At 41.2% G+C, this 27,417-nt stretch overlaps 1 protein-coding gene and 1 long non-coding RNA gene across 2 annotated transcripts in view; one reads left to right on the plus strand and one right to left on the minus strand.

The window, feature by feature from the left end:
* The first annotated feature begins 1,490 nt into the window (after positions 1-1,490).
* LOC142741327 (uncharacterized) overlaps positions 1,491-27,417 on the plus strand; it is an 87,069-nt gene continuing 61,142 nt past the window's right edge. Inside the window, exon 1 of the long non-coding RNA XR_012881098.1 lies at positions 1,491-1,552. This is a non-coding gene — a long non-coding RNA (uncharacterized LOC142741327). The remainder of the gene's footprint in view (positions 1,553-27,417) is intronic.
* Positions 9,942-27,368, minus strand: REN (renin). The gene is made up of 8 exons (XM_075850700.1): positions 27,225-27,368; positions 26,648-26,771; positions 23,032-23,150; positions 19,626-19,822; positions 16,813-16,935; positions 14,076-14,220; positions 12,331-12,429; positions 9,942-10,103 (listed from the first exon to the last, which is right to left on the minus strand). The coding sequence occupies exons 1-8, from the start codon at positions 27,354-27,356 to the stop codon at positions 9,942-9,944; spliced, it is 1,101 nt and encodes a 366-aa protein (XP_075706815.1). The 5' UTR covers positions 27,357-27,368.

The following is a 27,417-nucleotide window of genomic DNA, read 5'->3' on the forward strand; positions in this document are numbered from 1 at the left end:
CTACTGTCTTACCGAGCTGTCTAGTAAATCTGGTCTTTTTTCTCTGTTGAAATTTAATGAGCATTAATGCATGTAACCTAAAGGGCCACCGCCACTTTATTTAATATCTTTTACTCATAAGAACACTAAAAAAAGCTGATCACTGCGAGTCCTGCTGCTGGAAGCCCAGCCAATGAGCCAGTGGTGGGATTCGGCGGTTTTTCCTGGTACTGCTGATCCGGTTGGTAAAAATAAAGTCAGATCGCAGAATAGGGTATATACAGAATCCCAAGCTGGTTCCCAGTTCCGGTGTTGCCAGATGCAATGATCCTGCAGGCATCAGATAGTTTTAGAGGTGGGAGAGAACAGGGCAGGGAGAGAGGGAGGGGATTATTTGGTCCTCCTCCCACTCCTCCTTTTTGTTTGAATCCTGCTACCACACTGCCACTGCCCCACCATCCTGGCAGTGACCATGCAGCAGAAAGCAGTAGTCATAGCAGGACTGAACTAGAAGTTCTTTGGCATCTGCTCCACCGGACCATTCAGCCAACCACCTCAGTCTCAGTAAGGCGAGGGTTCACACATTCCGTATTAGTTGTGGTTTTTCCATGCAGATTTACTCTTTGCAATGTAAAGGGTGAGAGCCGCATTGAATCCGCAACAAAATCTGCGACTTGAACATAAAACAGTGATATAATCCTCCCCTCAACAGTGTGGGACACCTATTTCAAGGGCCACTGTTTGGGGCATTTTAATAAGTAGTAACAGTGTGGGACAGCATTATATTCAGTGGTCACAGTGTGGCTAAGCATTATATTCAGGGGGCACTGTGTGGGACAGCATTATATTCTGGGGGCACAGTGTGAGCCAGATTTATATTCAGGGGGCACAGTGTGAGACAGCATTATATTCAGGGGCCACAGTGTGGCACAGCATTATGTTCAGGGGGCTCACAGTATGGAATCATTATTTTCATGGGATTCTGCATGTGACATTATTTTCAGCGGGCACACTGTGGGACAACACTATATTCAGAAGGTGCCATGTGGGACATCATTATATAAAAGGGGCACCGTTTGGGACATCATGGTATACAGGGGGCACAGTGTCAGAAATCATTATATACATGGGGCACAATGCAAAAAGCCATTATTTTAAGGGGGCACTGTAAGTTGCGCCATTATTTCCAGGGGGCACAGTGTGGCATTATTATCTTCAGGAGGAGCCAAAGATGTTTGCACGGCAAACTCTGCGGAGACTAGTCCTGATCAGGAAAAGTTGTCATAATTTTCTAGGTTCTGTTTCAATATGACTTTATTAAACAGTTGAGACATCAGAAAATACATGTGAACAGTTCTACTCGCAGGTAGAAGTAAATAGTTAAAATCTCAAATAATAATTAAATTGTTAATTCCTATGAGTTTTAACATTTTGAGAAAATGGTATTCAAAATAATATGTATACGTTCTTCACAACATTTATTTTATTTACTTTTCTTTTATTATCCATAATTTTCTAGGTTCAATGGAGAAGAAAATGAAGAGAGCAGCTTCAATCGGAGAAGACGTCACTTGTGAGTCACTAAATATCATTGTTTATTTTCATATGGTCTACAGTGTGATGATAGGTGGTAGCATTCTTGTTTGTGAAACAACGCCTGGGAGCTGTAGTTTCACATCATACAAAGTTATATAGCAGGGATTAACCTGACTTGGCAATTTATTTTGGATTGGTTGTGGTACTGTATTTATGTAATGAGCTCAGTCCTAGCATTGTATTTATGTAATGAGCTCAGTCCTAGCATTGTATTTATATATTGTGCTTGTTTCCAGTACTGTAAGTCGGCATTTAGCTTGTTTTTGGTACTCTATCTGGCACCGTCTCTGTGCATTAAGCTTGGAGACAACCTAACTTACTGGGCTGCATGCTCTGTTACTGAATGTCACGTCCGTGGTCGCTGACCACGAACTCCTTCCATCCAGTCGACTCCCTTCTCTCAACAGATGTCTGCACTTACGGCCGTCCTGCTCCAGTGACCACCAGGGTGCGCTCACTAGCTCAGTCCAGACTTGAGAAGCCAGAGCACACGCATGTTGGTAGTTGAGCTGATTGCTTCAGAGCACCCTAGGCTATAAGAAGGTCCCAGCCCCATCCTCCCACACCTGAGCTTTGTTGTGTATTCCTAGTCTGTCAATGTGATGGCCTCCTAGTGTGGTACCTGTACCTGTTCCTGTACCTGTTCCAGTTCCTGTTCCTGTTGCTAGCATTCCATACCTTCCTGGTCGAACACTGTGCTGTGCCAAGGTCGTGTCGTGCTGTATCTATGTCTGACCTGCTTCACCTCACCTGACGTCTGCTTGCCGCCCTGTTGGCCAGCTGCCTTACCGCTAAGGTGGTACGGCCCAGTGGGTCCATAGACCCTTCGTGACACTGAATGTGCACATATAGGCCTTTAAGTAATATATAAGCATAATGTAGTGAGTGTAGGTGTGCATGTAGGTGTGTATATAATTATATTAATAGTGTAGCAATCCAGTTCAATATTTTAGGCTTGTGGGGCTCACACATGTTTGGAAAATGTATAGGATATTACTGTTACATACACAAATATTTATTTATAGTGTATGTATATTGTATTTGGAATATTGACATTGTTTTATTTGGTTATTACAGTAGGAATAATTTTGGGCACCCCACACATATTTTTGTCATCCAGTAGGGAACCTGTTGTTAAAACTTACCAGGGTTCTATAAGTTTCTCCAAATACGACATTTCTTACAACATAAAGTACCTACCTCTACATGTATTACAAAGGAGATTGTCCATCATCTCTCGAACAAATCTCAGAAACGTAAAGGTATATCCCTTTTCTACAATTTGCTAACAGGGAAAAACACCTTTGCAAAGCCTTCCCCCCTGATCAGATGGGAAGGAGAGCTTGCCTCCACATTTTCTCTGAAACAAAGGGAAACTGCATTTCACCTTGTATATAAGATTTTCCGAAGCACCTCATATCAGGAAGCGGTTTCAAAAACCAGCTTGAGATGGTACTTTTACCCTTCTCTTCTGCATTTAATGTTTCCTACATCTTCACCGTTATGCTGGAGAATTTATGGGTCCACAGATACCCTTCTGCATATTTTATGGAATTGCTCTAAAATCCAATCCTTATGGAAAGATGCTTACAATATAATTCGGAACATTAGTGATATGGAGTTTTCCTTGACTCCTGAACTAGCTCTGTTATTCCTTGGCCTAGAACGGTTCCCACCTCCCTATATCACAGTAGTCGCCCATGTACTTATGGCCACTAAATTAGTGATTACAAGACATTGGAAGAAATTGTCCCCTCCCCTCATCCAGGAAGTGGTGACTTTGGTTAACACTACTTATATGTATGAATAATTGCTGGCTAATCAAGACCTGCAACAATCCAAATCTAAGAACAAATGGGAGTGTTGGTCTCAAAGTTCTTATTTCAAGAGCTGATCTGTGCCGTTTATCCTTTAGGTTTGCTGGTGGGCCTGTGGTCCTCTTATGGGGTGCTGAGGTCTGTCTTTTGGAGGTTTGCTCGATTTGAAACAATGTATGCATTACTGTACTTCCTGATTACTTCCTTGGTCTGGAACTTGTAATATGTGTTTCATTTTTACAGGTCATGCATTGTTGTAATGGAATGCTAACTGTACAAAAAATATTTTCATTTACATCTTGTAAAGAAATTTTGTCACTATGTAATGTCTGATATTGTTTATTTCATGTTCCCTCTAAATTGTAAGGTGCTGCGTAATATGTTGGCGCTATATAAATAAAGATTATTATTATTATCTCAGGCTGTTATGTTTCCTTCAGCCTTTCTACATTGTACGACTATTTAGTCTTGTTTTGATTGATGTTAATTTGGAAAATCTCAATAAAAATTTACTGATTTAAAAAAAATAAAAAAAACTTACCACGGAACTTAAAGGGGTTTTCCCGCCAGGGACATTTATGACATATCCACAGGATATGTCATAAATGTCTGATAGATGCGGGTCCCACCTCTAGAACGGTGCCCCCTAAACCCTTTTCTACTGCTCTGTTTTGTGGCTGAAGTGTGTGATTTCCGACCACGAATTATGGAAACAGCGTAGCTCGCTGAGCTACTGTAACGGCTGCCGCGCTGTTCCCCGCCGTCCCCACAGCCTCTGCTCCGGTTCCGGCGCCCTCCCTCACCAGCTGCTCATCCCGAGCTCCACTTACCCGGTCCGGACTCTCTGCTGGCCCTGGACGGCGTCAGGTGAGTGCATCCATTACCTATACCCCATTTTAGCTTTGTCTGCTATCGCTGACTCCTGGCCACTTCCTGACTTTATGGTCGGGAGTTACAAAAACAGCGCAGCTCGCTGAGCTACGCTGTTTCTGTAACTCCCATAGTAGTGAATAGCAGTTACGGAAGCAGCGTAGAATGCGAGCTATGCTGTTTCCGTAACTACCATTCAGTTCTATGGGGCTTACGAAAACAGTGTTGCTCAGCCAGCTATGCTGTTCTCACCTTCATGGTGGCCGACACACCCAGAGGTAGAACAGGGTTTAGGGGCCCCATTCTAGAGATAGGTGCGGATCCCAGAGGTGGGACCCGCATCTATCTGACATTTATGACATATCCTGTGAGAAAACCCCTTTAACTTACCAGGGAATGTTTTGTCAGGCCATACATTTCCCATCTGCCAGAGCCGCAGTTGTTAGAGAAATGTCAGACAGAGAACTGTCTTAATGAGACAACCCCTTTAAAGATCTCCCATTCTATATACTGCAGGTGTTTCTGAAATCTTTTAAGGTTACATGAGATACAACAGAAGCTACAGAAGTTGTTATTTTATCTATTATTTGTATTAACAGCCATTCTGTGCCATAGCTCCATCACTGTTTTTAGCATAACTGAATAGTAAACAAATACTTTGCAAAGTGGATCTCATGTTTGGAAGTTTCTTGTCTACATTTTGTGCCCTTCTTTAATATTAGTATTAGACCATAGTGCAGAACACGCGGTCTAGTGCCACCATGATGCTGTTTTGTGTACTGCAATGCACATTTAAAATTATTTTTCTGCTAAGCATAAAAAGCCAATACAGGAAAAATGTAGTAAGAATCTATCCTTGGGTTTAAACAAGCTGCTGCATCATAGACATGAAGCGATGCTGTCAAAGTCTGCTTTATGTTTTCAGTTATGTGATCAACGATACCATGGATCATTAAAGCAGAGTACAGTGTACCATTGTGTCTTAGCTACATTGTATTTCATCTTTTTCCAGGCAATGTGACACATATAGTCATATCATAGCCAAATTATAGTTTGTTTGACAGCTCCCTTCCCTGACTCCTCTATTATGATTCCAACGGGCATGTTATGTATAGGTAAAAATCCAACCTGTCCAATCCCTTTTTCCCCTGTTGGGAAATGTCGAGAAACAGATGGAAGTTAATAAGTAGTAATTAATAAATGGAAGGATTGCAGGTTCAGACTATGCAGGGTTTGTTGGTACTCCGTAGTCTGTATAGGTGCTGTAGACACAAAGCGATTTGTATTTTAGGGCGTGCTTCATATTTTATATTAGAACCATTGAAACAATAAAAATTGGCTGCTAAGGTAGACCTTCATTTTAAATGTTACAATCCAAAACATCATATGTATAAAGATTTCTTCACCCAAAATATTACTCCATTTATTCTTCATATTGCAAGGTTTATCATAACCGATGATTAAATTGGCAGTGGGTCTAATGTTTTTTTTTGTTCTGTAAAGTAAATAGGATCCTAGTGCTTCAAAAATACCTGTAATTGCATCATGCAGAAATAACGTAACTGACAATTAAATAGAGAAAACCCTTTATTACATGCAAAATAATATGTAATGAATGTATCAATAACCAGTGTAAGTACATATAATAAATCTGGCACCTGATTTTACAATTCCCACTGATCTAATAATTCTAAAAAAAATAGTCACAAACTACTATATGAAGTAACATTTTATGGTTGAATGTTGAGTAAATGCTGAAAAAAAGTATGGAGGAATTAATACAATACAATTCACACGAGGGGGTCCGATTTGCATCTGCAAAAAAAAGAGCATTTTTCATTCATGTGACTGTCCATGTTGCGTCAGTGTGCTTTCCGTGTGTCAACCATTTTTCTCGTCTGTTTTTCTATTTTGCAAGCACTTCTTGGTTTCACTTTCCTTAGCAACTAATCCGTCAAAAATGGATACCACACGCATATCGCGCATTTTTTTCACACACCCAAAGACTTCATTGGACTTGTCTGTTCCACAAAAGTCGTCCAGACATGCTGTGAGTTTCTCGCAATAGTCATACGCTCCATTAAAAAACGGATGTGTGAATAGCCCCATTGACTTGTATGGGTCAGTGTGCTGTCTGTTGTTTGTGAGAATAAGGCCTTAGGGTATGTTCACACTGAGTTTTTGCAGGCAGAAAATTCTGCCTCCAAATTCTGTCTGGAATTTTGAGGCAGATTTTGATCTGCCTGCACGACGTTTGCCGCGTTTTTCGCATAGTTTTTCTCCCGCGACAATTGAGCACCGCAGGCAAAAAATGCCTCGAAAAACGCTTTCTCTGCCTCCCATTGATGTCAATGGGAGGTCAAAGACGTAAATGCCCGAAGATAGGGCATGTCGCTTCTTCTTCCTGCAAAATGGTTTTTCCGCTCGCGGAAAAAAAACACCTCCGCCTCCCATTGAAATCAATAGAAGGCATTTTCGGCCATTTTTTGGCGCGTTTTCCGACGCAATTTCTGCGTCAAAAAACTCTGTGTGAACTGGCCCTTAGAAAGTTAATTTCTCACATGTTCACAGGGAATTTGAAATACAATTATTATAAATAGTTTAGTTTGCACAAGGTTTTAAAGAAGAAAACTTAAAGAACTGTACTTTCAGAAAACTTTTTAAATGTCATAGAGACATATCAGAAGTTTTGATTCATGTGGGTCAGGGTGCTAAGACCCCCACTGTCGCTGAAACGATGGTACAGAAGTGCTCAGTTGAGCGCCCTGCATCTTGGCTGTAATCGGCGCACCTTGGTAGAATGTGTATGAGCCCGTCTTCAGCGCCGATCACAGCCAAAGGTGCAGGGTCATCAGCTGAGTGTTTCTGTACCTTCGTTTCACCCACAGTGGGGGTCACTTGCACCTGGCTCAGCAACCAGTCCCTCATCGATCAAAACGTCTGATATGTCTTCATGACATATCAAGTTTATTGAAAATACATTTACTCTTTAACTGCAAGGTATGGAAAGCTTCGCCAGGTATGCAGTTCTTACAGTTAGGTCCAGAACTATTTGGACAGTGACACAAGTTTTGGCATTTTAGCTGTTTACCAAAACATATTTCATATACAGTTAAATAATCAATATGCGCTTAAAGAGCAGACTCTCAGCTTTAATTTGAGGGTATTCACATCCTAATTTGAGGAAAGGTTTAGGAATTACAGCTCTTTAATATGTAGCTTGGACAATTATCTCAAAAGCTATTTAATGGGCTGCATGGGCTATTCCCTCGTTAATCCATCATCAATTAAGCAGGTAAAAGGTCTGGCGTTTATTCCAGGTGTGGCATTTGGATTTGGAAGCTGTTGCTGTGAGACCATCGTTAGCCTGAAAAAATCAAGAAATACATCAGAGAGATAGCACAAATGTTAGGAGTTGGCAAATCAACAGTTTGGTAAGTTCTTGAAAAACAACAGCGCACTGGTGATCTCGCCAACTCCAAAATGCCTGGACGTCCACAGAAGACAACAGTGGTGGATGATCGCAGAATCCTTTCCATGGTGAAGAAAAACCCCATCACAACATCTACCAAGTGAAGAACACTCTCCTGGAAGTAGGTGTATCAGTATCTAAGTCTACCGTTAAAAAGAAGACTTCATGAGAGCAAATACAGAGGATTTACCACAAGGGCAAATCATTAATCAGCCACAAAGATAGAAAGGCCAGATTAGACTTTACCAAACAATATCAAAAGAAGCCAGCCCAGTTCTGGAACAGCATTCTAAAGACAGATGAAACTAAGATCAACCTGTACCAGAATGATGGGAGGAAGAAAGTATGGAGAAGGCTTGGAACGTCTCATGATCCAAAGCACACCACATCCGCTGTAAAACATGGTGGGGGCAGTGTGATGGCATGGGCATGCATGGCTGCCAAAGGCACTGGGTCACTAGTGTTTATTGATGATGTGACTGAAGACAGAAGCAGCCGGATGAATTCTGAATTGTTCAGGGATATACTTTCTGCTCAGATTCAACCAAATGCAGCAAGGTTGATTGGACGTCGCTTCACAGTACAGATGGACAATGACCCAAAACATACTGTGAAAGCAACCCAGGAGTTTTGTAAAGCAAAGTGGAATATTTTGCAATGGCCAAGTCAATCACCAGATCTCAACCCGATCGAGCTGCATTTCACTTACTTAAGACAAAACTTAAGACAGAAAGACCCACAAACAAGCAATAACTGAAGACGCTGCAGTAAAGGCCTGGCAAAGCATCACATAGGAGGAAACCCAGCGTTTAGTGATGTCCATGAGTTCCAGACTTCAGGCAGTCATTTGCCTGCAAAGGATTCTCTACAAAGTTTTAAAAAAACATTTTATTTATGGTAATGTTAATTTGCCCAATTACATTTGAGCCCCTGAAATGAGGAGGCTGTGTAGAAAAATGGTTGCAATTCCTAAACGTTTCACAGGATATTTTTGTTCAACCCCTTGAATTAAACCTGAAAGTCTGCACTTCAATTGCATCTCAGTTGTTTCATTTCAAATCCAATGTGGTGGCATGCAGAGCGCAAATCATGAAGATTGTGTCACTGTCCAAATAATTTTGGACTTAACTGTATTATAGTAACCAAAGTAACATATCTGCCTCTATTTTACAGTAAACCTAATTTTTTATTATAACACTGAATAGACACAATGCACTAAAATGGAAATTAAAATAAATATGAAAAACATAATTTTACCGTCGCTGAAACTAAGGTGCAGACGTGCTCAGCTAAGCGCCCGACACCTTTGGCTGTGATTGGTTCTCCTCGTCAGCCTGAAAACAGATTCAGACATTCTATGTGAATCTGTCTTCACTTGACAAGAAAAACTTAGACAATGTTCCTACAATGTTAGAAAGTGGTTGCCAAAAATCTCCACACATATATCAAACCTACTTGAAAAAATTGAGTCATACAATCCACAAATGCACGATAAGAATAATATTATGAATATAAAATATATATTTTTTTTAAGATAAATAAAAAAAAACAGACTGAAATAAGGACATGGATACAACTCTGAACCGTTCAACACTCAATTTATGCTGGATACAAGATCCTGATGAATATGTAGCATAAGAGTGGTAAAAAAGAGACAATGTATACAGGTAGCCAAAATAAAGTTAAACAACAGACTTATGTATGTCTGTATGTACCTGAATGCAACTAATTGTGAATGAGTCCAATGTAATGCACGTGTGATATACAGAGATATACTGCAGATGAGAAAAATTGAACAATGGAGACTGAATCTATATTTGAATTGCTTTTACCATGTGCAGTACGTGAATAGGTAAGTTATAACCAAAGTTATCAACATCATTAGATAATAGTTGCAAAAAGGTACAAACAACAAAAAGGTGGCTTACCGAAAACAGTGTGTAACAGTTTGTGAGTGTGACCAGCCTCCTCCGTTAACTTGACAAGAACAGTAAATCACAGCCAAAGGTGCAGAGCACTACGCTGGTCACTTCTGCACATTTGTTTCAGCGACGGTGGGGGTTTTAGCACCCGGACCCCCACCGATCAAAATGTCTGCTGTGTGTCTATGATATATCAAAAGTTATTTGAAGGTGCGGTTACTCTTTAATTAAACAAACAAAAAACTCTTTGTGGCTATGATAGTGAAATAAAAAAATAAAGTCGTTTCAGAGAGATGTAGCAAATCCAATACGATTATTACGACGATCAAATTCAGTGTAATACTGTCCTATGAATGTAGCTCCCAAAATCCAAAGAGGTCCTGTTGGAGGAGGGATATCCAGGCCAGAGAATGCAACATAGCAGACCTCCTCTCCAAAATTTAATTGCTGTAACAGAAAAAAGGACATAAAGAACATGTAAAAAAATTGTGATTTTACGTAGTTAGTTATTATTTTAATGTTGAATTGGTTGGATCATCACAGACAAGGGAGGGGGAAACCAGACCAGGAGAGACTACCACCAACCCTCTCTCCTACAAAGGATGAGCAGTCTGGTGGATGATCAAGCATTGGGCACTCTTGGCCTCAAATACAGGGAAAGGGATTCTTTGAGCTAACAGGAGCCACATTCTAAATTGTGCTATCTTTTCTACGTACGTCCCCGTTGTGGCACCTGAATTATGGTGACATCACCTGCATGGCAAAAGAGAGGGAATAGATCTTCACAGCTGCCCTGCAAAATGTAATTAGCTCTTTCCCACTTGTAAAGGGACCAATTCTAGAAATAACATTATATTAGGGTACATTATGTAATTCTCTAATATAGTCTGAGCTGCACTATAAATGACACATTGTGAACAATGTTTGGCATGAAAGAATGCCATGTTTGATGTGTTACAATTATTTAATGTTGCAGTGCTTCTAAGCAACTCTTAACTGTGATGTTAAAAGGGACCCATCACCTCTCCTGTCTATCGCAGTAAATAATTGTATTCCACATTAAATAAGGATTCTGGAACATATTTTCTTAGAACTCGGCGTTGTGCCGTTCCTCGGTTATTCCTCTTAGAGATTTATGAATAAATTGACAACTGGGTGTTACCTTTCCCCTTGTCAAAGGAATGTGTCCCTACACGCTCTGTCAGCACTGATTGGACCTTGTCAGTTTGTGTGAGGACACACCCCCACCTGGTAACACCCAGTGGTCAATTAATTCATAAATTTCGAGGAGGAATAACAGAGAAACGACACAACATAGAGCTCTAAGAAAAGATGCGCTAGAATGTTATTTCATGGGGAATACCATTATTTACTAAAATTGACATGTCAGCAGAGGTGACAGGTCCTCTTAGGGCATGGCCAGACGTGCCCGAATTGCTCTGGAATTCTGTTGCGGCCAGTCCGCTACGGAAATCCGCAACGGACATTTTCTCCATTGCTTCCCACTGCATTTTAGTTAGGTTCGTGCACATGTTGCGGAAAACTCCGCTGCGGACCATAGGCTGCAGTGCAGAATTTGGTGTCCGCAGCATACACTGGCTGATTTGTTGCGGACTCATTGCGGAATTTCTCCATTGACTTCAATGGAGATTCAAAATTCCACAATGAAATCCGCAGATGTTATGTGTGTTGCGTTGCGTATTGGTTTTAAGAACATGATATTTCTTCATTCTGGCTGGACCTATGTATTTCTAGGTCTATAGTCAGACTGAGGCCCCATGCACGTAAAAACACCCGTGATCACAGGCCGTTATTACGGCATGGGCAGGCCCATAGAAGTCTATGGGGCTCCCGTAATTACGGGTGACTACGTGTGTGCACCCGTAATTACGGGAGCGTTGCTAGGCGACGTCAGGAGATAGTCACTGCCCAGGGTGCTGAAAGAGTTAAACGATCGGCAATAACTGTTTCAGCACCCTGGACAGTGACTTCCGATCACAATATAGATCAACATGTTAAAAAAATAGAAGTTCCTACTTACCGAGAACTCCCTGCTTCTTCCTCCAGTCCGGCCTCCCGGGATGACGTTTCAGTCCATGTGACGGCTGCAGCCACTCACAGGCCAATCACAGGGTGCAGCGGTCACATGGACTGCTGCGTCATCCAGGGAGGCCGTGCTGGATATTGAAAGAGGGACGCGTCACCAAGACAACGGCCGGGTAAGTATGAATTTCTTTTACTTTGACTAGGGAAAGGGCTGTCCCTTCTCTCTATCCTGCACTGATAGAGAGAAGGGAAGTACTCTTCACCTGAATACGCATCGGCTAATCCACATCAATTTCCTGCCCATTTTAGGCAAAGCCGCAACAGAATCTGCAACGCAGATTATGTACGGCATTGATGCGGACAGTGGCGGCAGAAACACGCCACGTCTGGCCATGACCCAAGGCTACATGCACACACGTACAGTAGTGGAAGAATCCACCAAAAATTCATCTGCAAATTTGATGTAAATCAGCACTGAATCCGCATGTTAGACTTGTGGATTTCACCCCTCCTCATTGAAAGGAGTAAAATCCGCAGTGAAAATCTGCAACCGAAATGTGTGCAGCCAACACCTAAATTTCACCTGGTGCAAGTATCAAACTGTAAAAATATCATCTCTTCGACCTACCCGCAGGATGTACGCTTGTCCTTTTAGTGTATACTCATTTCCCCCCATGTGAAAGGAGATGTCAGGAAGCTGGGAGATTTTATCACAGTCCATAGTATACTGGAGGACAAACAAATATGAACAGTATATAAGAAGCCAACATAAGAAACTACAGCATCATATTAAAGTCAGTTAAAAAGAACTAAGTAATAAAGGCAGTATATTGTGCAAAATACCGACCTTGTTTTTTATCTGAATTAAATAATTAATTGTCTGGCAGTTTGTTTTCAGTCTGAGATTTTATTTTTGCTTTTGCACTGCCCCATGATCTCAACTGTGTGTTTATCCACTGTCAATTTTATTTAAAGGGTACTTTCGATGATGATAACAACCGTATTACCCACCAGAAGTTTAACCACTTCACTCAACTGGACGTAACTGCACGTCCTGGTGCAGGGGGGGGAGGGTGAAGTATGGAGCGGGCTCACAAGCTTTGCCCGCTCCTTACACTGTGGGTCTCAGCTGTGGAATACAGCTGACACCCTGCACTAAGTGCCAGGAACTGAGATTGCTCTGTTTACTGGCCGATTAACCACTTCAATGGCGTAGTCAATAGCGACCGTGGCACAACCCATCACCCTCCCACAATGTCATTGCGGGATGCTGATGGTTGACATGGCAGCCCGGGGGCCTAATGAAGGACCCCAGGTCTGCCTTCTTTCTTCCTTTGTTAAGCCCTGCCTCTGGCAGGGCTTAACAGAAGCCCATAAAAATGACAATACAATGTAAGGGTATGTTCCAACGACAACGACATAGTGCAAAAATGTCTGAAATTCAGGAGCTGTTTTCGCCTGAAAACAGCTCCGTAATTTCAGACGTATTTTCAGCGCCGGTCACATGGTATGTAACGTCATCCCAGGAGGCCAGACTGCAGGAAGGAGGAGGGCATTCTGGGTGAGTAGTAATCTCTGCGAATACGCCGCAAAAGTCGCAACACTGGGCTTTCTGTTGCGGGTTTTGCATCTACATTGAATTTAATGGGGAAAATCCGCAACGGAAAATCAACAAAAACGCAGCATAAATGGACATGCTGCGGAATTAAATTCCGCACCGCAGGTCAATTTATTAACGTTTAAACTGGGGGTTTTTCCGCAGCGTTGGCATAAGATTTCCTGAATCTTCTCACTTTGCTGCTTCTGTAAGGCCCACACACCGCGCCAAAAAACAGCTGAAAACGACTCTTATTGATTTTAATGGGAGGCAGAGGTGTTTCTTTCCCACGAGCGGAAAAAGCGCTTGCAGGAAAAAGAAGCGTCATGCCCTTTCTTCAGGAGTTTTCGTCCCTGACCTCCCATTGACATCAATGGGAGGCAGAGAAAGCGTTTTTTGCTGCGTTTTTTGCCCGCGGCGCTCAATGGCCGGGCCCGAAAAAATTCAGAGAAAAACGCCGCAAAAAACGCGGCAAAGAGAGTGCAGGCAGGTCAAAATCTGCCTCAAAATTCCTGAAGGAATTGCAAAAAAACTCAGTGTGAACAGGGCATAAATGCTGCGGAATTTCCGCACAGAATTCCATTGCGGAAATTCCGCAGTGTTTACACCACATGGGAACCCAGCCTAAAAGCTGCTCAGTAAGGTCTTAGATTTTAGCATCATGCTATATCTCAGCGGTTTGATAAAGGAGCTGTGTGTTTTTTTGTCATCTTACATATGAATAAAGACTAGAAAAAAAAAATATCTAAAGAGTAAGTTTCTATTATTTTCATTACCTCTCCTTCAGGTTGCTGAATGGCTCCTATTGCTTTCATCAAGACAGATACTGAGCCAGCAGGGCCAGTGATGTAAGATGCTCCTGTGTCTATCGCCACTGTGCACCCCTCTTTGCAGAACAGAACCTCCGCACCAACTGACACCCTGTAGGCCATTACATTAAGTTGTCAGATTTTGTAAACTATATTACATTAAGGGCAGATTCACACGAACGTTGCGTTTTTGCGCGCGCAAACAACGCAGCGTTTTGCGAGCGCAAAAACCATTTGACAGCTGCGTGTGTCATGCGTGTCTGATGCGCGGCTGCGTGATTTTCGCGCAGCCGGCATCATAGAGATGAGGCTTGTCAACGCCCGTCACTGTCCAAGGTGCTGAAAGAGCTAAATCTTTCAGCACCCTCGACAGTGAATGCCGAACACAACAGCGAAAAACCTATAAAAAAAAAAGATAAAGTTCCTACTTACCGAGAACTTCCCGGCCGTTGCCTTGGCGACGCGTCCTTGGTGACGCGCCTCTCTTGACATCGGGCCCCACCTCCCTGGATGACGCGGCAGTCCAAGTGACCGCTGCAGCCTGTGATTGGCTGCAGCCTGTGCTTGGCCTGTGATTGGCTGGAGCTGTCACTTGAACTGAAGTGTCATCCCGGGAGGTCGGACTGCAGGAAGGAGACAGGAGTAATCGGTAAGTTAGAACTTCGGTTTTTTTTACAGGTTAATGTATTTTGGGATCGCAAGTCACTGTCCATGGTGCTGAAACAGTTTAACTCTTTCAGCACCATGGACAGTGACTATCTCCTGACGTCGCGTACCGATAATTTTTTTGCCGGGATCGGCCAAAACGAGTTTGGCCGAACCCGGTGAAGTTCGGTACGCTTGTCCGGCTTCGCTCATCGCAAAGACACTCCGTTTGGATGTTCGGAAACAGAAAAGCACGTGGTGCTTTTCGGTTTTCATTCATCCTTTTCACTGCTGTTGTGCGAATCACGCTCGTCCCACGGAAGTGCTTCCGTGTGGTGCGCGTGATTTTCACGCACCCATTGACTTCAATGGGTGCGTGATGCGCGAAATACGCAGAGTTATTGAACCTGTCGCGCTTTTTGCGCAGCAGACAAGCGCTGCGCAAAAAGCACGGACTGTCTGTACTGCCCCATAGACTTGTATTGGTCCATGCGTGCCGCGTGAAAACCACGCGGCCCGCACGGACCGAATACACGCTCGTGTGAATCCCCCCTAAATGTAAAGTCAGGTCTAGAGAAAAATGGAGGAAGAGTTAACACTACACACATAACATTTAATGCCATGTAGGCAACACACATGCAACATATGCCTTCAGCTCCATGAAGTTGGCCCACTGACCTCCCCCTGCATTCTCCTGTTACCTTCTTTTGCCAAGTCTAAAGGTAGGCATGTGATCCAAGGTATAGATTTTCTACTAATCCTACAAATTATACAATTGTTCAATATTGGAATGCGAATCCAAAAAAAACAATAATATACATGCAAAAATATTTTGCTACATTCATGTTGTTCTTCCCATGGAAGAAAATGTTCCTATCATGGTAAATATCATAATGGTTCATTTTTACTCATTGACCTACATTCTAAACAGTGGAACAATTATAAAAAATCTGATTCACAAAATGTTTTTTAGGGGGTCTGGTTTGAGGTCTCAATTTATTTAGGAGTTCTGGGCGGAGGTCTCCATTTATTTTGGGGTACTGGGCTGAGGTCTTTATTTGTTTTGGGGGTCTGGTCTAAGTTTTCCATTCATTTAGGGGTCTGGTCCGGGGTTCTTGCTCAAAAATTATAGTTTTTCAAAATAAAAACCACTCTTGTTATCTACATTACAGCGCCGATCAGATTATGTAGGCGATAGGGCACTTATAATCTGGTGACAGAGCCTCTTTAAATGAAATGTAATATGTTTTGGCAAAGAACAGATTTAAAGGACAAATATAGACAACTCAGCAACTCCTCTTTAATAAAACATTTTTTTATAATAATATATAACTACTTCAGAATATCTAAAATAATAAATAGAATATGTTAGCAATTTCAAGCGTATCAAGTTTTCCATTCATTTAGGGGTCTGGTCCGGGGTTCTGCATTTATTTAGAGGGCCTTGCCTGGGATCTGAATTAATTTGGGTATTTTGTTTGAAGTCTGTATTTATTTTGAGTTTTGATTCGGGCCTTATATATTTAGGAGTCTGTATTAATTTTGGTGTCTGGTCTGGGGTATGCCTACCCTGCTACTTCAAACATTTTCTACTTATGTGGCTGATAGTGTGTGTGGTACCACTGTTTGTGTTTTTTTCACCCCACCCCCCTAGATTTTATTTTTAAATTAGTCCATGGGAGAAGCACATCAGAGTAGAAGTGGAGCCAGTGAGCACAACCTACAGAGGAAAAGGCTACTGAGCTGGCCGCTCAGTTGAACAGAGATGTACGGGGAATCTGCCAGGCATTGGAGGAGTGTGTCGGCAGCAGGCATCTCACGGACCCCCCAGTAAAATTTCTTGGTAAGCCCCTGCCTTCCTGTGTGACATCCAAACTCATGGGATTATGTGTTGTGCATTCGTGGTTTAAAATGTTATACCAACGTATAAGGCCGACGGAGGCCAAAAGGATACACTTTTTGCCTCCGTTGGGTAAATGGACCCCTATACGTTTGGTTTATATACCGGTAGCATTTACGCCAAATGTAGGGCTCAAACATATTGTGAACAGAGCCTTACCCTTTCATGTTAACATGCCAGTATCCATGCTTCTTAAGATTGAGATACTGAAAGCTGCCCATGTAGTAAGAAGGATCGGAGCCACCAAAGATAATCTCACCTCCAGGGTTTAGATGGGAATCCCTGTAGCAAAATACAAACAACACTGCATAAGGGGTTTGAAACACATATTGAAATGTATTCTTCTTAGCAGAGCCATATAAATTATATTTTTTCAAAAAGGCACTAAAAACAAAAGGAGATATGTTTAAATTAACCCACCTATCAAGTCGAACAAATCCAATAGGGGTTGGTACAATGATTATTTTACTAGGACAGACTGAACTAGAATGTCCAAAATCACATACAAAATGGCCTCACAAAGTGCCTCTCAGAAGGCCGGGTAGGTTCACTTGCACCAATTAGTTCACTTTTATCACATGTTCGCACAGGTCGGATACGCTGCATAATAGTACACAGTGTATCCAACCTAGGACCTGCAGAGGATTCTGGCCGAATGAGTGCACCAAATAGTGCTGTAGATTTGCAACCGGAATCGCTGCTGCGGAAGGGCGAGCAGGGGAAAAAAAGGCAATACTTACCTTCAGTGGCATTGCCATAGTAACGCTTCCCACCGGTCTCTTTGAAGCCTGGTCTCCTGTAATGACGCTGTAGCCCATGTTACCACTACAGCCTGTTATTGCCTGCAGCAGTCACATGGGATGAACCATCATTCCAGCAGACCGGGCTGCACGGTGAACAATCGGGGCAACATGGAGCCGTCACTATGAAAACGCCAACGCCAGGGGGTTAAGTATATATTTTTTAATTCAATTTAAACAAGAAAAGGTCTTTTTTTCAGATTTGCGATTTTTGTGCCGGAAATCCAGCTGAAAAAATGGCAACATTTGTTATTTGTTGCGGCTTTTACCTTCCCATTAAACTCAATTGGACAAACTCAACAAAAGTACAATGATTCTGCAGCATAAATTCACATGCTGCGGATTAAAAAAGCGAGATCACGCTGTGCAGTGAAACAAGCTGGGCATGTATGAGGAGAAGTGTATGACGCTGATTAGTCGGCGACATACACTTCTCGTTACAACGCCCACTTGGTAAAAAGTAAAAACACGCCCAGTTAGTCATTAAGAAACAATAATCATAAATCTATAATTGTTCATAACTTGCTCAAAAATTATAGTTTTTCAAAATAAAAACCACTCTTGTTATCTACATTACAGCGCCGATCAGATTATGTAGGCGATAGGGCACTTATAATCTGGTGACAGAGTCTCTTTAAATGCAATGTAATATGTTTTGGCAAAGAACAGATTTAAAGGACAAATATAGACAACTCAGCAACTCCTCTTTAATAAAACATTTTTTTATAATAATATATAACTACTTCAGAATATCTAAAATAATAAATAGAATATGTTAGCAATTTCAAGCGTATCATGTACACTGTATACACACATCTTTCGTGACAAAGATGTGGTAAAATCTCTTCCATATTAAGAACAGCAGTACAAAATTTGTCATAAATCCTTACATCCCTAAAATCACAGAGCAGTCTGAACAGTAAATCAGTCATTGTTGGAAAAATTCCTTCTCGAATATTGCTGAAATTTTAGGAGGCAAGATACACGGTGCACTGTAGAGAAATAGTGAATCTCAACATAACTATAGGTTGTGTGGTTAGTTTAAGTGGGGTTTGATCCTTGAATGAAGTTGCCATATTTGTCCAAACTGGAACAATTCAGAATTTAAAAACAGGTATAAAACATGTTATAAACATCAGAATTAAATTTCTGTAAATAATGTTATATAATGTTATAAACAACTACAATCCAGGCCAATTTTACATTATAATTTAAATATTCAAAAAGATTGTGTTGTCTTTTAATCATAAAAGTTATTAGACTCGAGGGTAAGCGATTAATATAAACTATGAAAGATGGATGAACAGCTCAGAGATCAGTTCCTTTCCGTTACTTGTTTATTTACAGCAAGCCAAATTTATTTGATCGAATTTCCTCACCTGAAACACCTATTATAGCAAGCAGGCAGAGATTTACCATAAATTCTACAGTGCCACCTAGTGGTAATTTTTTAATAAATTACATTATTTTTATAGACGAATTCTGACTTAAAGAGATTGTCCAGCGTTAGAAAAACATGGCTGTCTTTTTACAGAAACAGCTACACACCTGTCCATGGATTGTGCCTGGTAGTGTAGCAGAGCTTCATTGAAGTGAAATGGACTGAGCTGCAATACCACACACAACCTGGAGACAGGGTTGGCACTGTTTTTTTTCCCTAATCTTACACAATCTTTTTAAGCTATAAGCAAACTGTATTTTTATTCTTAAAAGTTTAGGAATATGTTCCTTATAAATGATGTATAATGAGGTAAAATTTGAATACAAGGTGTATAGCAAAAAAAATATTTTTTTAAAAGTAGCTCTTGGGAACCATGTTAGTGTGAGGGACATCGATAGGAAGGGGATGGGAACTTATCTTCTTACTTGTATTCTCTGCAAAGAAAGGAGATTCTGGTTACCCAAGCAGCTGTGGTATTTTATCATAAAGGTTAATAGCAGGTGAAGTGAGAGTAAGAAGTTTAAATGTGAGAATAACATTTTGACAATGTGCAAATTATTGTCTGTAAAGGAGATATAAAATATAAATAGAAAGTTTACTACAGCATGCAGGCACGCGAGCATCACAAAACTGTATAGATGTAAATGTTGTGGTGGATATAAGATACAACTAACATATCTGTAAGTTATAATATAGATTCCAGACTTTTACTTTGCCCCATTCCCTCTCACCGGCTGTAATACACTGAGAAGACGTCTTCCTGAAGGACTTTCTCAGACAGAATCCGGTCAAAAACAGGTGTGATGTCATCAATTGCTTGCGTTGGGAACCCCATTCCCAATACTCCATCGAAGCGGGCAAAGATGAAAGGGAATGCAGGCAGTGCTGTAGCTTCTGCAAAAACCTGGACGACAGGAATATCTGCCACCTGTAATGTATACAGCAAAGAGAGAAGAAAATGCTAAATAAATATGCCACAATCTTCTATAAACTATGTACATTTTGTAGTGGAAGCTGCTGGTTTAGTACTATAGTAAATACACAAATCACTAGCAAAATGCAGAAGCACCATGACACCATGACTGCAGCATTGCAATGACTTTAGATGGGCTGAGGTTGACGTTGCACCGTGACACAGGTGCCCCACGAGTTCTGCTGTCTGTTAAGAGAATAGCAGTCTTATAATGTTTGCAAAGTTTCCTGGTGTTTCATAACAATTGTACAATAATGTAATAATTGTAGACAGCGAAATTTCTATACTAATCAATACCTACGATTTATAATATATATCAGTTCTATACAGTGTGAAGCAATTGTACATAATGACATATTCGAAATGTTAAAATTAAAACTATGTGGCACATTTTGATATAACCGTGTTAGTCCATGTGTCATTTGCTTACACTGATGCTATTTCTATAACATAAGACGTCTCTGTGTCCCCTGTGGACTATACAGGTCCTTCTAAATGAATTAGAATATCATCAAAAAGTTCATTTATTTCAGTGATTCAATTAAAAAAGTGATACTCATATATTATATAGATTCATTACACACAGAGTGATCTATTTCCAGCATTTTTTTCCTTTTAATGTTGATGATTATGGTCACAGTTAATGAAAACCCAAAATGTAGTCTTTCTGAAAATCTGAATATTATATAAGCCCAATTTCAAAAATGATTTTTTAAATTGAAATGTAGGCCTACAGAAAAGTATGTACAGTATATGCACTCAAAAATATTTTTCGATTCAGAAACATCACTCATGGTCTTATGTCTCAATGCAAAATCTCTACCAGAGCGCCCCAAATATCAATCATAATTTATAGCATATTGCTATGAGCGTAGAAATGAAGAGGCTGTTCCTTAATGACGGAGCATGGATTTCTTGTTTTAATATGTGGGTTTTGAAGGGATGAAGGGAGAAGAATGTTTCTATTGGAGTTCTTTTTCTTTTAAAAAAGCTGACCAGCGCCAAAGGGTTTTCGCTTTCATGAACACTGCGACCTCCTCTACTGTGAAAATGATGAGGGGAAAGGGACTTTGGGCTAGTGTTTTTACTTTTGACAAAGTGGGTGTTGGGGAGAGAAGTGTATGACGCTGACCAATCAGCGTCATACACTTATCTCCATTCATTTACTCTGCACATAGTGATCCTGCGTTGTTCACTATGTACAGTCACATACACACACACATTAACGATACTGAAGTGTCTTGACAGTAAATAGACATCGCGTCCAGCCAGGACGCGATGTCTATTCACAATCCCGACACTTCGGTAATGTTTGTGTGGGACTTACAGCATAGAAAGCGTGATCTCGCTGTAAGCTGTCATTTACAGCGAGATCTCGCGAGATCACGCTTGCTGTGCTGTAAGTCCCAAAAAAAAGTTAACTAAGTGTCGGGATTGTGAATAGACGTCCCGTCCTGGCTGGAGGCAATGTCTATTCACTCTCAAGACACTTCAGTAACGTTAATGTCTGAGTATGTGACTGTACATAGTGAACAACGCAGAATCACTATGCGCTGATTACATGAATGGAGAGAAGTGTATGACGCTGATTGGTCAGCGTCATACACTTCTCTCCACAACGCCCACTTGGTCAAAAGTAAAAACACGCCTAGTTGGGCATTAAGAAACCATTAGCATAAAGCTAAAATCGCTCATAACTTGGTGAAAATTATAGTTTTTCTAAATAAAAAACACTGCTGTCACCTACATTACAGCGCCGATCACATTATGTACAAGATAGGGCACTTATAATGTGGTGACAGAGCCTCTTTAATAACTTGACAGAGAAGGACAATTTAAAGATTTACATTTTCAGGTAGTTTTTTTTTTTTCGTTTTCTATTAGGCTGCTTTTATTCATCATTTTCATTCAGTATTTGTGAGCCAAAACCAGGAATGGATCCAAACATGGAAGATGTGTAAATCTTTTCACTACATATTTTCTCTGTGTAGGTTCCAATCCTGGTTTTGTACTACAAATACAGATGCCTTAGGGGGGATTCACACGAACGTGTATTCGGTCCGTGAGGCCGCGTGGTTTTCACGCGCCACGCAAAGACCAATACAAGTCTATGGGGCAGTACAGACAGTCCGTGCTTTTTGCGCAGCGTTTGTCTGCTGCGCAAAAAACGCGACAGGTTCAATATCTCCGCGTATTTCGCGCATCACGCACCCATTGAAGTCAATGGGTGCGTGAAAACCACGCATGCCGCACGGAAGCACTTCCGTGCGAACCGACTGAAACAGCGCACCAGCTGTCAAAAGGATGAATGTAAACAGAAAAGCACCACGTGCTTTTCTGTTTCCAAACATCCAAATGGAGTATCTTTGAGATGAGCGATCCCGGACAATCGAACCGAACTTCACCGGGTTCGGCCGAACTCGTTTTGGCCGAACCCGGCAAAAAATTTTCCGGTACGCGACGTCAGGAGATAGTCACTGTCCAGGGTGCTGAAAGAGTTAAACTGTTTCAGCACCATGGACAGTGACTACCGATCCCAATAAACATGAACCTGTAAAAAAAACAGTCTGACCTCCCGGGATGACAATTCAGTCCAAGTGACAGCTCCAGCCAATCACAGACCAAGCACAGGCTGCAGCGGTCACATGGACTGCCGCGTCATCCAGGGAGGTGGGGCCCGATGTCAAGAGAGGCGCATCACCAAGGACGCGTCACCAAGGACGCGTCACCAAGGCAACAGCCGGGAAGTTCTCAGTAAGTACGAACTTTTTCTTTTTTTTTAACAGGTTGCTGTATATTGTGTTCGGCATTCACTGTCGAGGGTGCTGAAAGAGTTACTGTTTCAGCACCTTGGACAGTGACGGGCGTCGACTAGCCTCATCTCTATGATGGCGGCTGCGTGAAAATCACGCAGCCGCGCATCATACACGGATGACACACGCAACGTCCGTCTGTATCTGCCCTTAGGGTGAAATGTTTTTTAGGGTCTGTGTACTGGAACTTCCGGATTTCCTTGGCCAGAATTTTGTTTGTATCTAAGTCCTAATTCTCTAGAAGAGTATATATATTTTTTCTGTTGACCAGTTTTGATATCTTATATTGAATAACATACATAAATAATCATGAAAATGTTCTGTAAAGCAGGCAATGGCAGTAAAACTCACAGCAACTATGTCTTGGCTTAGGAAACCTCTTACTCCTCCAGATTCGTATTGTATTGAAAAGCCAGTTCCATTCTCAATGTAGGTGTGAGATTTAGATGAGTCATATCGATTGTGCGATGCTGCCATACAAAAATTATATGTTAACAACTAAATCAAGTAAATGGGAAACTACATACACAGTACGGATTACTGAGAAAATATGCATATTAAACAGCTTTTTAAATTATGCATTAAAGGGGCAGTCTGGCTAAACACAGCAGTAGCAGGAATCTCTCTTCTATCCTGTTCCAAATCAATGACAGCAAGCCGAGATCTTAAAATTCTAATGTATTTAAACACAAAGCTTGTTAGGAAGCTGCAGAACTTTTCATATTACATTTTTAAAAGGGATAAACCAACCTCTAAACATCACATTTATATAGTTTAAAATTAAAAGGAAAAAAATTCAGTGGTTTGTCAGCATGACCAGTGACACACACCCATCACAGTGTGACAACATGTCGTCCAGCACCACATGTCCACGGTAGGCAATCGCCCCAGTGCCACCGCAGGGAAGCATTACACAGAAAATGTAAATGTAAAGAAAATCAGACATTCCCTTAAGGGCATGTTCACATGTGGCAGAGATTTTCCCCTGCAAATGTTGGTGCAGATTTGGGGCAATTACGCAACGAATCTGCACCAACATTTGCATACTTGACAGGTAATTCAGACGTTGCAGATATCACAGCGGACTTGCCACAGGTTTCAGTTTTTGCATTGCAAAGGCTGAAATCCGCAGTGAAATTCCGCTTCTTCTCCGCAACATGCTGCGGAGGGAAAATTCCGCACCGCAGCCTATGGTCCGCAGCGGAGTTTTCCGCAATGTCTGAACTAACTTGTTTAAAAATGTATTGAAACAAATGTAAAAAACGGCCGCTGCAGAATTCCACTGCGGACTGTCCGCAGCGGAATTCCTCAGCAATTCCGCCACGTGTGAACATGCCCTTAAAGTAAATGTTCACGCATGGTAAACCGCCACCAACTGTAATTCTATTTTCTATTTCAAGTGAAGAAATCCCAGTAATTCAGATGCAGCGATTTAGGGGATTGAAATTTCTCATAGATATAGCCATTTATAGCAGCCTGTATTCTGTTTAAGATGTAGACACAGGACTGTAGGAAGTTTTGTGTACATTTCCACAGGCCTTTGTGCTTGTCATTAGAGTGCTACAATTCTGATAATAAGCTGAAGGTGAAGAAGGTGCACCTACACAATATTACATCTACTAGGGCTAGATTAATAAGCGGGCACATTACCTTAGCAGGAATCTAACCATTTTAATAAGTACAGCTGGGCAGGGAGGGGAAGGGGGTAATTTATGGATTTAAAAAAGAAAAAAAATGTTCTGCCTTTAACCCCTTTTTGTTCGTCGCATTTCAAATGCCATAACTTTTTACTTTTCCATAAACATAGCCATGTGAGGGCTTTTTTTATGTTGGACAAGTTGTATTTTTTAATGGCACCATTCTGGGGTACATATAATTTATTGATAAACTTTTATTAACTTTTGTTTGGGGGATAATGATAAGGGTATGTGCACACACACTAATTACGTCCGTAATTGACGGACGTATTTCGGCCGCAAGTACCGGACCGAACACAGTGCAGGGAGCAGGGCTCCTAGCATCATAGTTATGTACGATGCTAGGAGTCCCTGCCTCTCCGTGGAACTACTGTCCCGTACTGTAATCATGTTTTCAGTACGGGACAGCAGTTCCACAGAGAGGCAGGGACTCCTAGCATCGTACATAAGTATGATGCTAGGAGCCCGGCTCCCTGCACTGTGTTTGGTCCGGGACTTGCGGCCGAAATACGTCCGTCAATTACGGACGTAATTAGTGTGTGTGCACATACCCTAAAACTCCTGAAATTTTACCATTCTTTTTGGCGTCTTAAATTTACACCATTTACTGTGTGGTTTAAATAACATTATAACTTTATTCCGTGGGTCGTTACGATTATGGCCATACCAAATTTATATAGTTGTTTTTTTTTAGTTTTACTACTTTTTTTTTTTTGAGTCGCCATATTCTAAGTGCTATGACTTTTTTATTTTTCCCCCAACATAGCTGTATGAGGGCTTATTTATTGGTACATACGACTTTTCGATCGCTTTTTATTTCATTTTTTAGAAGGCAAAAACAGCAATTTTGGCATTATGTTCTTATTTTATTTTTACGGCGTTCACCGTTCGGGTTATATAACATAATAGTTTTATAGTTCGAGACGTTAGGGATGTAGCGATACCAATTATGTGTAGCTTTTTATTTCCTTTTTAGTTTTTTTTTTTTATAAGAAAGAATTTTGTAAGGGGAAAAAATGAGTTATTAATTTATTTATTTCTTGCAATTTTTCATTTATTTATTATTAACTTTAGAAAAATATTTGTAACTTTTTTTCAAGTCCCACTATGGGACTTTACGGTTCAATCATTTAAATTCTTTTATAATACACTGCAATACTTCTGTATGGAAGTCTATTATGCCTCTCAGTCTAAGGCCTTATTCAGATGAGCGTATTATACATCCATGTGCTGACATCACATGGGCCTTTACAACTCGATGGGGCTATTCATACATCCGTGTTTTATCACGCAGCGTGTGCCTGTTGCGTGAAACTCACTGCATGTTCAATTTTGGTCCATTTTTGCGGACCATGTTGCCCATTGAAGTCAATGAGTGCGTGAAAAACACAGACAGCACACGGATGACATATGTGTGCTGTCCATATTTTTTACGCACCAGTTGCTAAAGAAATGATGAGAAAAAAAAAACAGGAACACTGATGCCACACGGAAAGCACACTGATACCACACAAAACGGAAATGCATGAAATACGATTAATTTTTTTGCAGATGCAAAACAGACATGCTCGTCTGAATAAGGCCCAAAACTGACAGGCATTCTATCAGGCTCTGTCTTGGGCAGGATCTAATAGGCATACACTGAAGGCAGAACTGGTGTCCTTTGTTAGGCTCCTGGCTACAATAAAAACCATCAATACCCAGTGATTGCCTCGCAGGGGTGCCTAGGGGCGACAGAGGGAGCCCCCTCCTTCTGAAACCACTTAGATGTCGCGGTCGCTATTTACCACAGCATCAAAGGGATTAAACAAGTAGGAAACTTAAATCCTGCCCATTAAAGCAGGAGCCCTTTAGACAGCCCAACATTCGCTTCAGTCGGCAACCCCCCGCCCCCCCCCCCCGGTTCGGCTTTTGTCACAACGCCACCTTTTCACAGTGCTGTGGCATAAGTACACTCAATGACAGCCGTGGAAAGGCGTTTGGGCAGTCATTAAGGAGTTACATTTTTTACTAATCAGTGTTTCCCTGAATAAATAAGAACACTAGGGTTTGGTGGGATTAGGTGTGACAGGGTACAATTAAATAAGCTATCATTGCTGTACTTCATGTCTCCTCCTCAGCACTCCAGGTAGGTTGTCCTTTATAGACAGGCAGTGATGGCGTCTGACTGAACCCCTCCCATTAACAATATTTGGAGCACCAACTAAAGCAATGTCCTTTTCCTTTTTTGTTTTGTCCTTTTAATTTTAGGATAGGGTTTTTAAGCTTACCACAGGCACTGTACAATGGGGAACATCGACTGGATGGCACCCACAGGTTGGCAGATCCTGTGTCAAAAACAACCTTGAATATTTGTGAAGGAGAACCAATGTTGATCTCACCAAAATACTGTGTCTGCAAAGATAAATCAGAACAAAAACAAAATTGTATAAAACTTGCTGATGATTAAAGTCAAGTAACTAAAGAATTCTTTATTTTTCAGCCTTTATATGTGTGAAGTTCCCTTCTAATTGTGGCCTTCCTATACAATAATTCTCTAGTAATAAAGACTATGTTTACGTCACGTTTTTTGCGTACGTTTGACTTATACGTCGGGAAAAGCTTCTGACGCATATGTTAACCATAATCTCTGAGGGATGCCTAACATTGGCGTCTGTCACCATAGATTATAATGGTATACGTTTAACAGATATGTCTTAAAAAAAGGTCTCTTTTTGCCATTATCGCCTACATATTGTATAATTTTCGATTCCCTTTCTGCCCCCCTGCTCTCCTGTATCTCCCCTCCAAATATAATATATATGTATGCGTATGTATTGTATTGTGTTTCATATTTCTGCTGCTCACATCCAAGTAGTTGGTAAGAACTGTTGGGGCTGTTCCATTATTAGTATTTCCAGATCCTGTCAGCTTTAGTTGTGGGAATACATCTGCGACTTTTACACTCATGGCTCTCAGAGTCTCACGAATTGATGGCATTTTTCGGAGTGGAATCCTACAATAGAATGAAAGAATAATTAATAAGCTTTAAGCTACATTC

Source organism: Rhinoderma darwinii, chromosome 2 (assembly GCF_050947455.1).
Source record: "Rhinoderma darwinii isolate aRhiDar2 chromosome 2, aRhiDar2.hap1, whole genome shotgun sequence".
Taxonomy (NCBI): Eukaryota; Metazoa; Chordata; class Amphibia; order Anura; family Rhinodermatidae; genus Rhinoderma; species Rhinoderma darwinii.

Coding starts and splice junctions, on each gene's coding strand:
- REN (XM_075850700.1), bottom strand. CDS start 27,356: ATGCCATCAATTCGTGAGACTCTGAGAGCCATGAGTGTAAAAGTCGCA. Junction 26,772..27,224: donor TTCTTACCAACTACTTGGAT/GTGAGCAGCAGA, acceptor TTATCTTTGCAG/ACACAGTATTTTGGTGAGAT. Junction 16,936..19,625: donor TTCTCAGTGTATTACAGCCG/GTGAGAGGGAAT, acceptor ATTTTGCTACAG/GGATTCCCATCTAAACCCTG.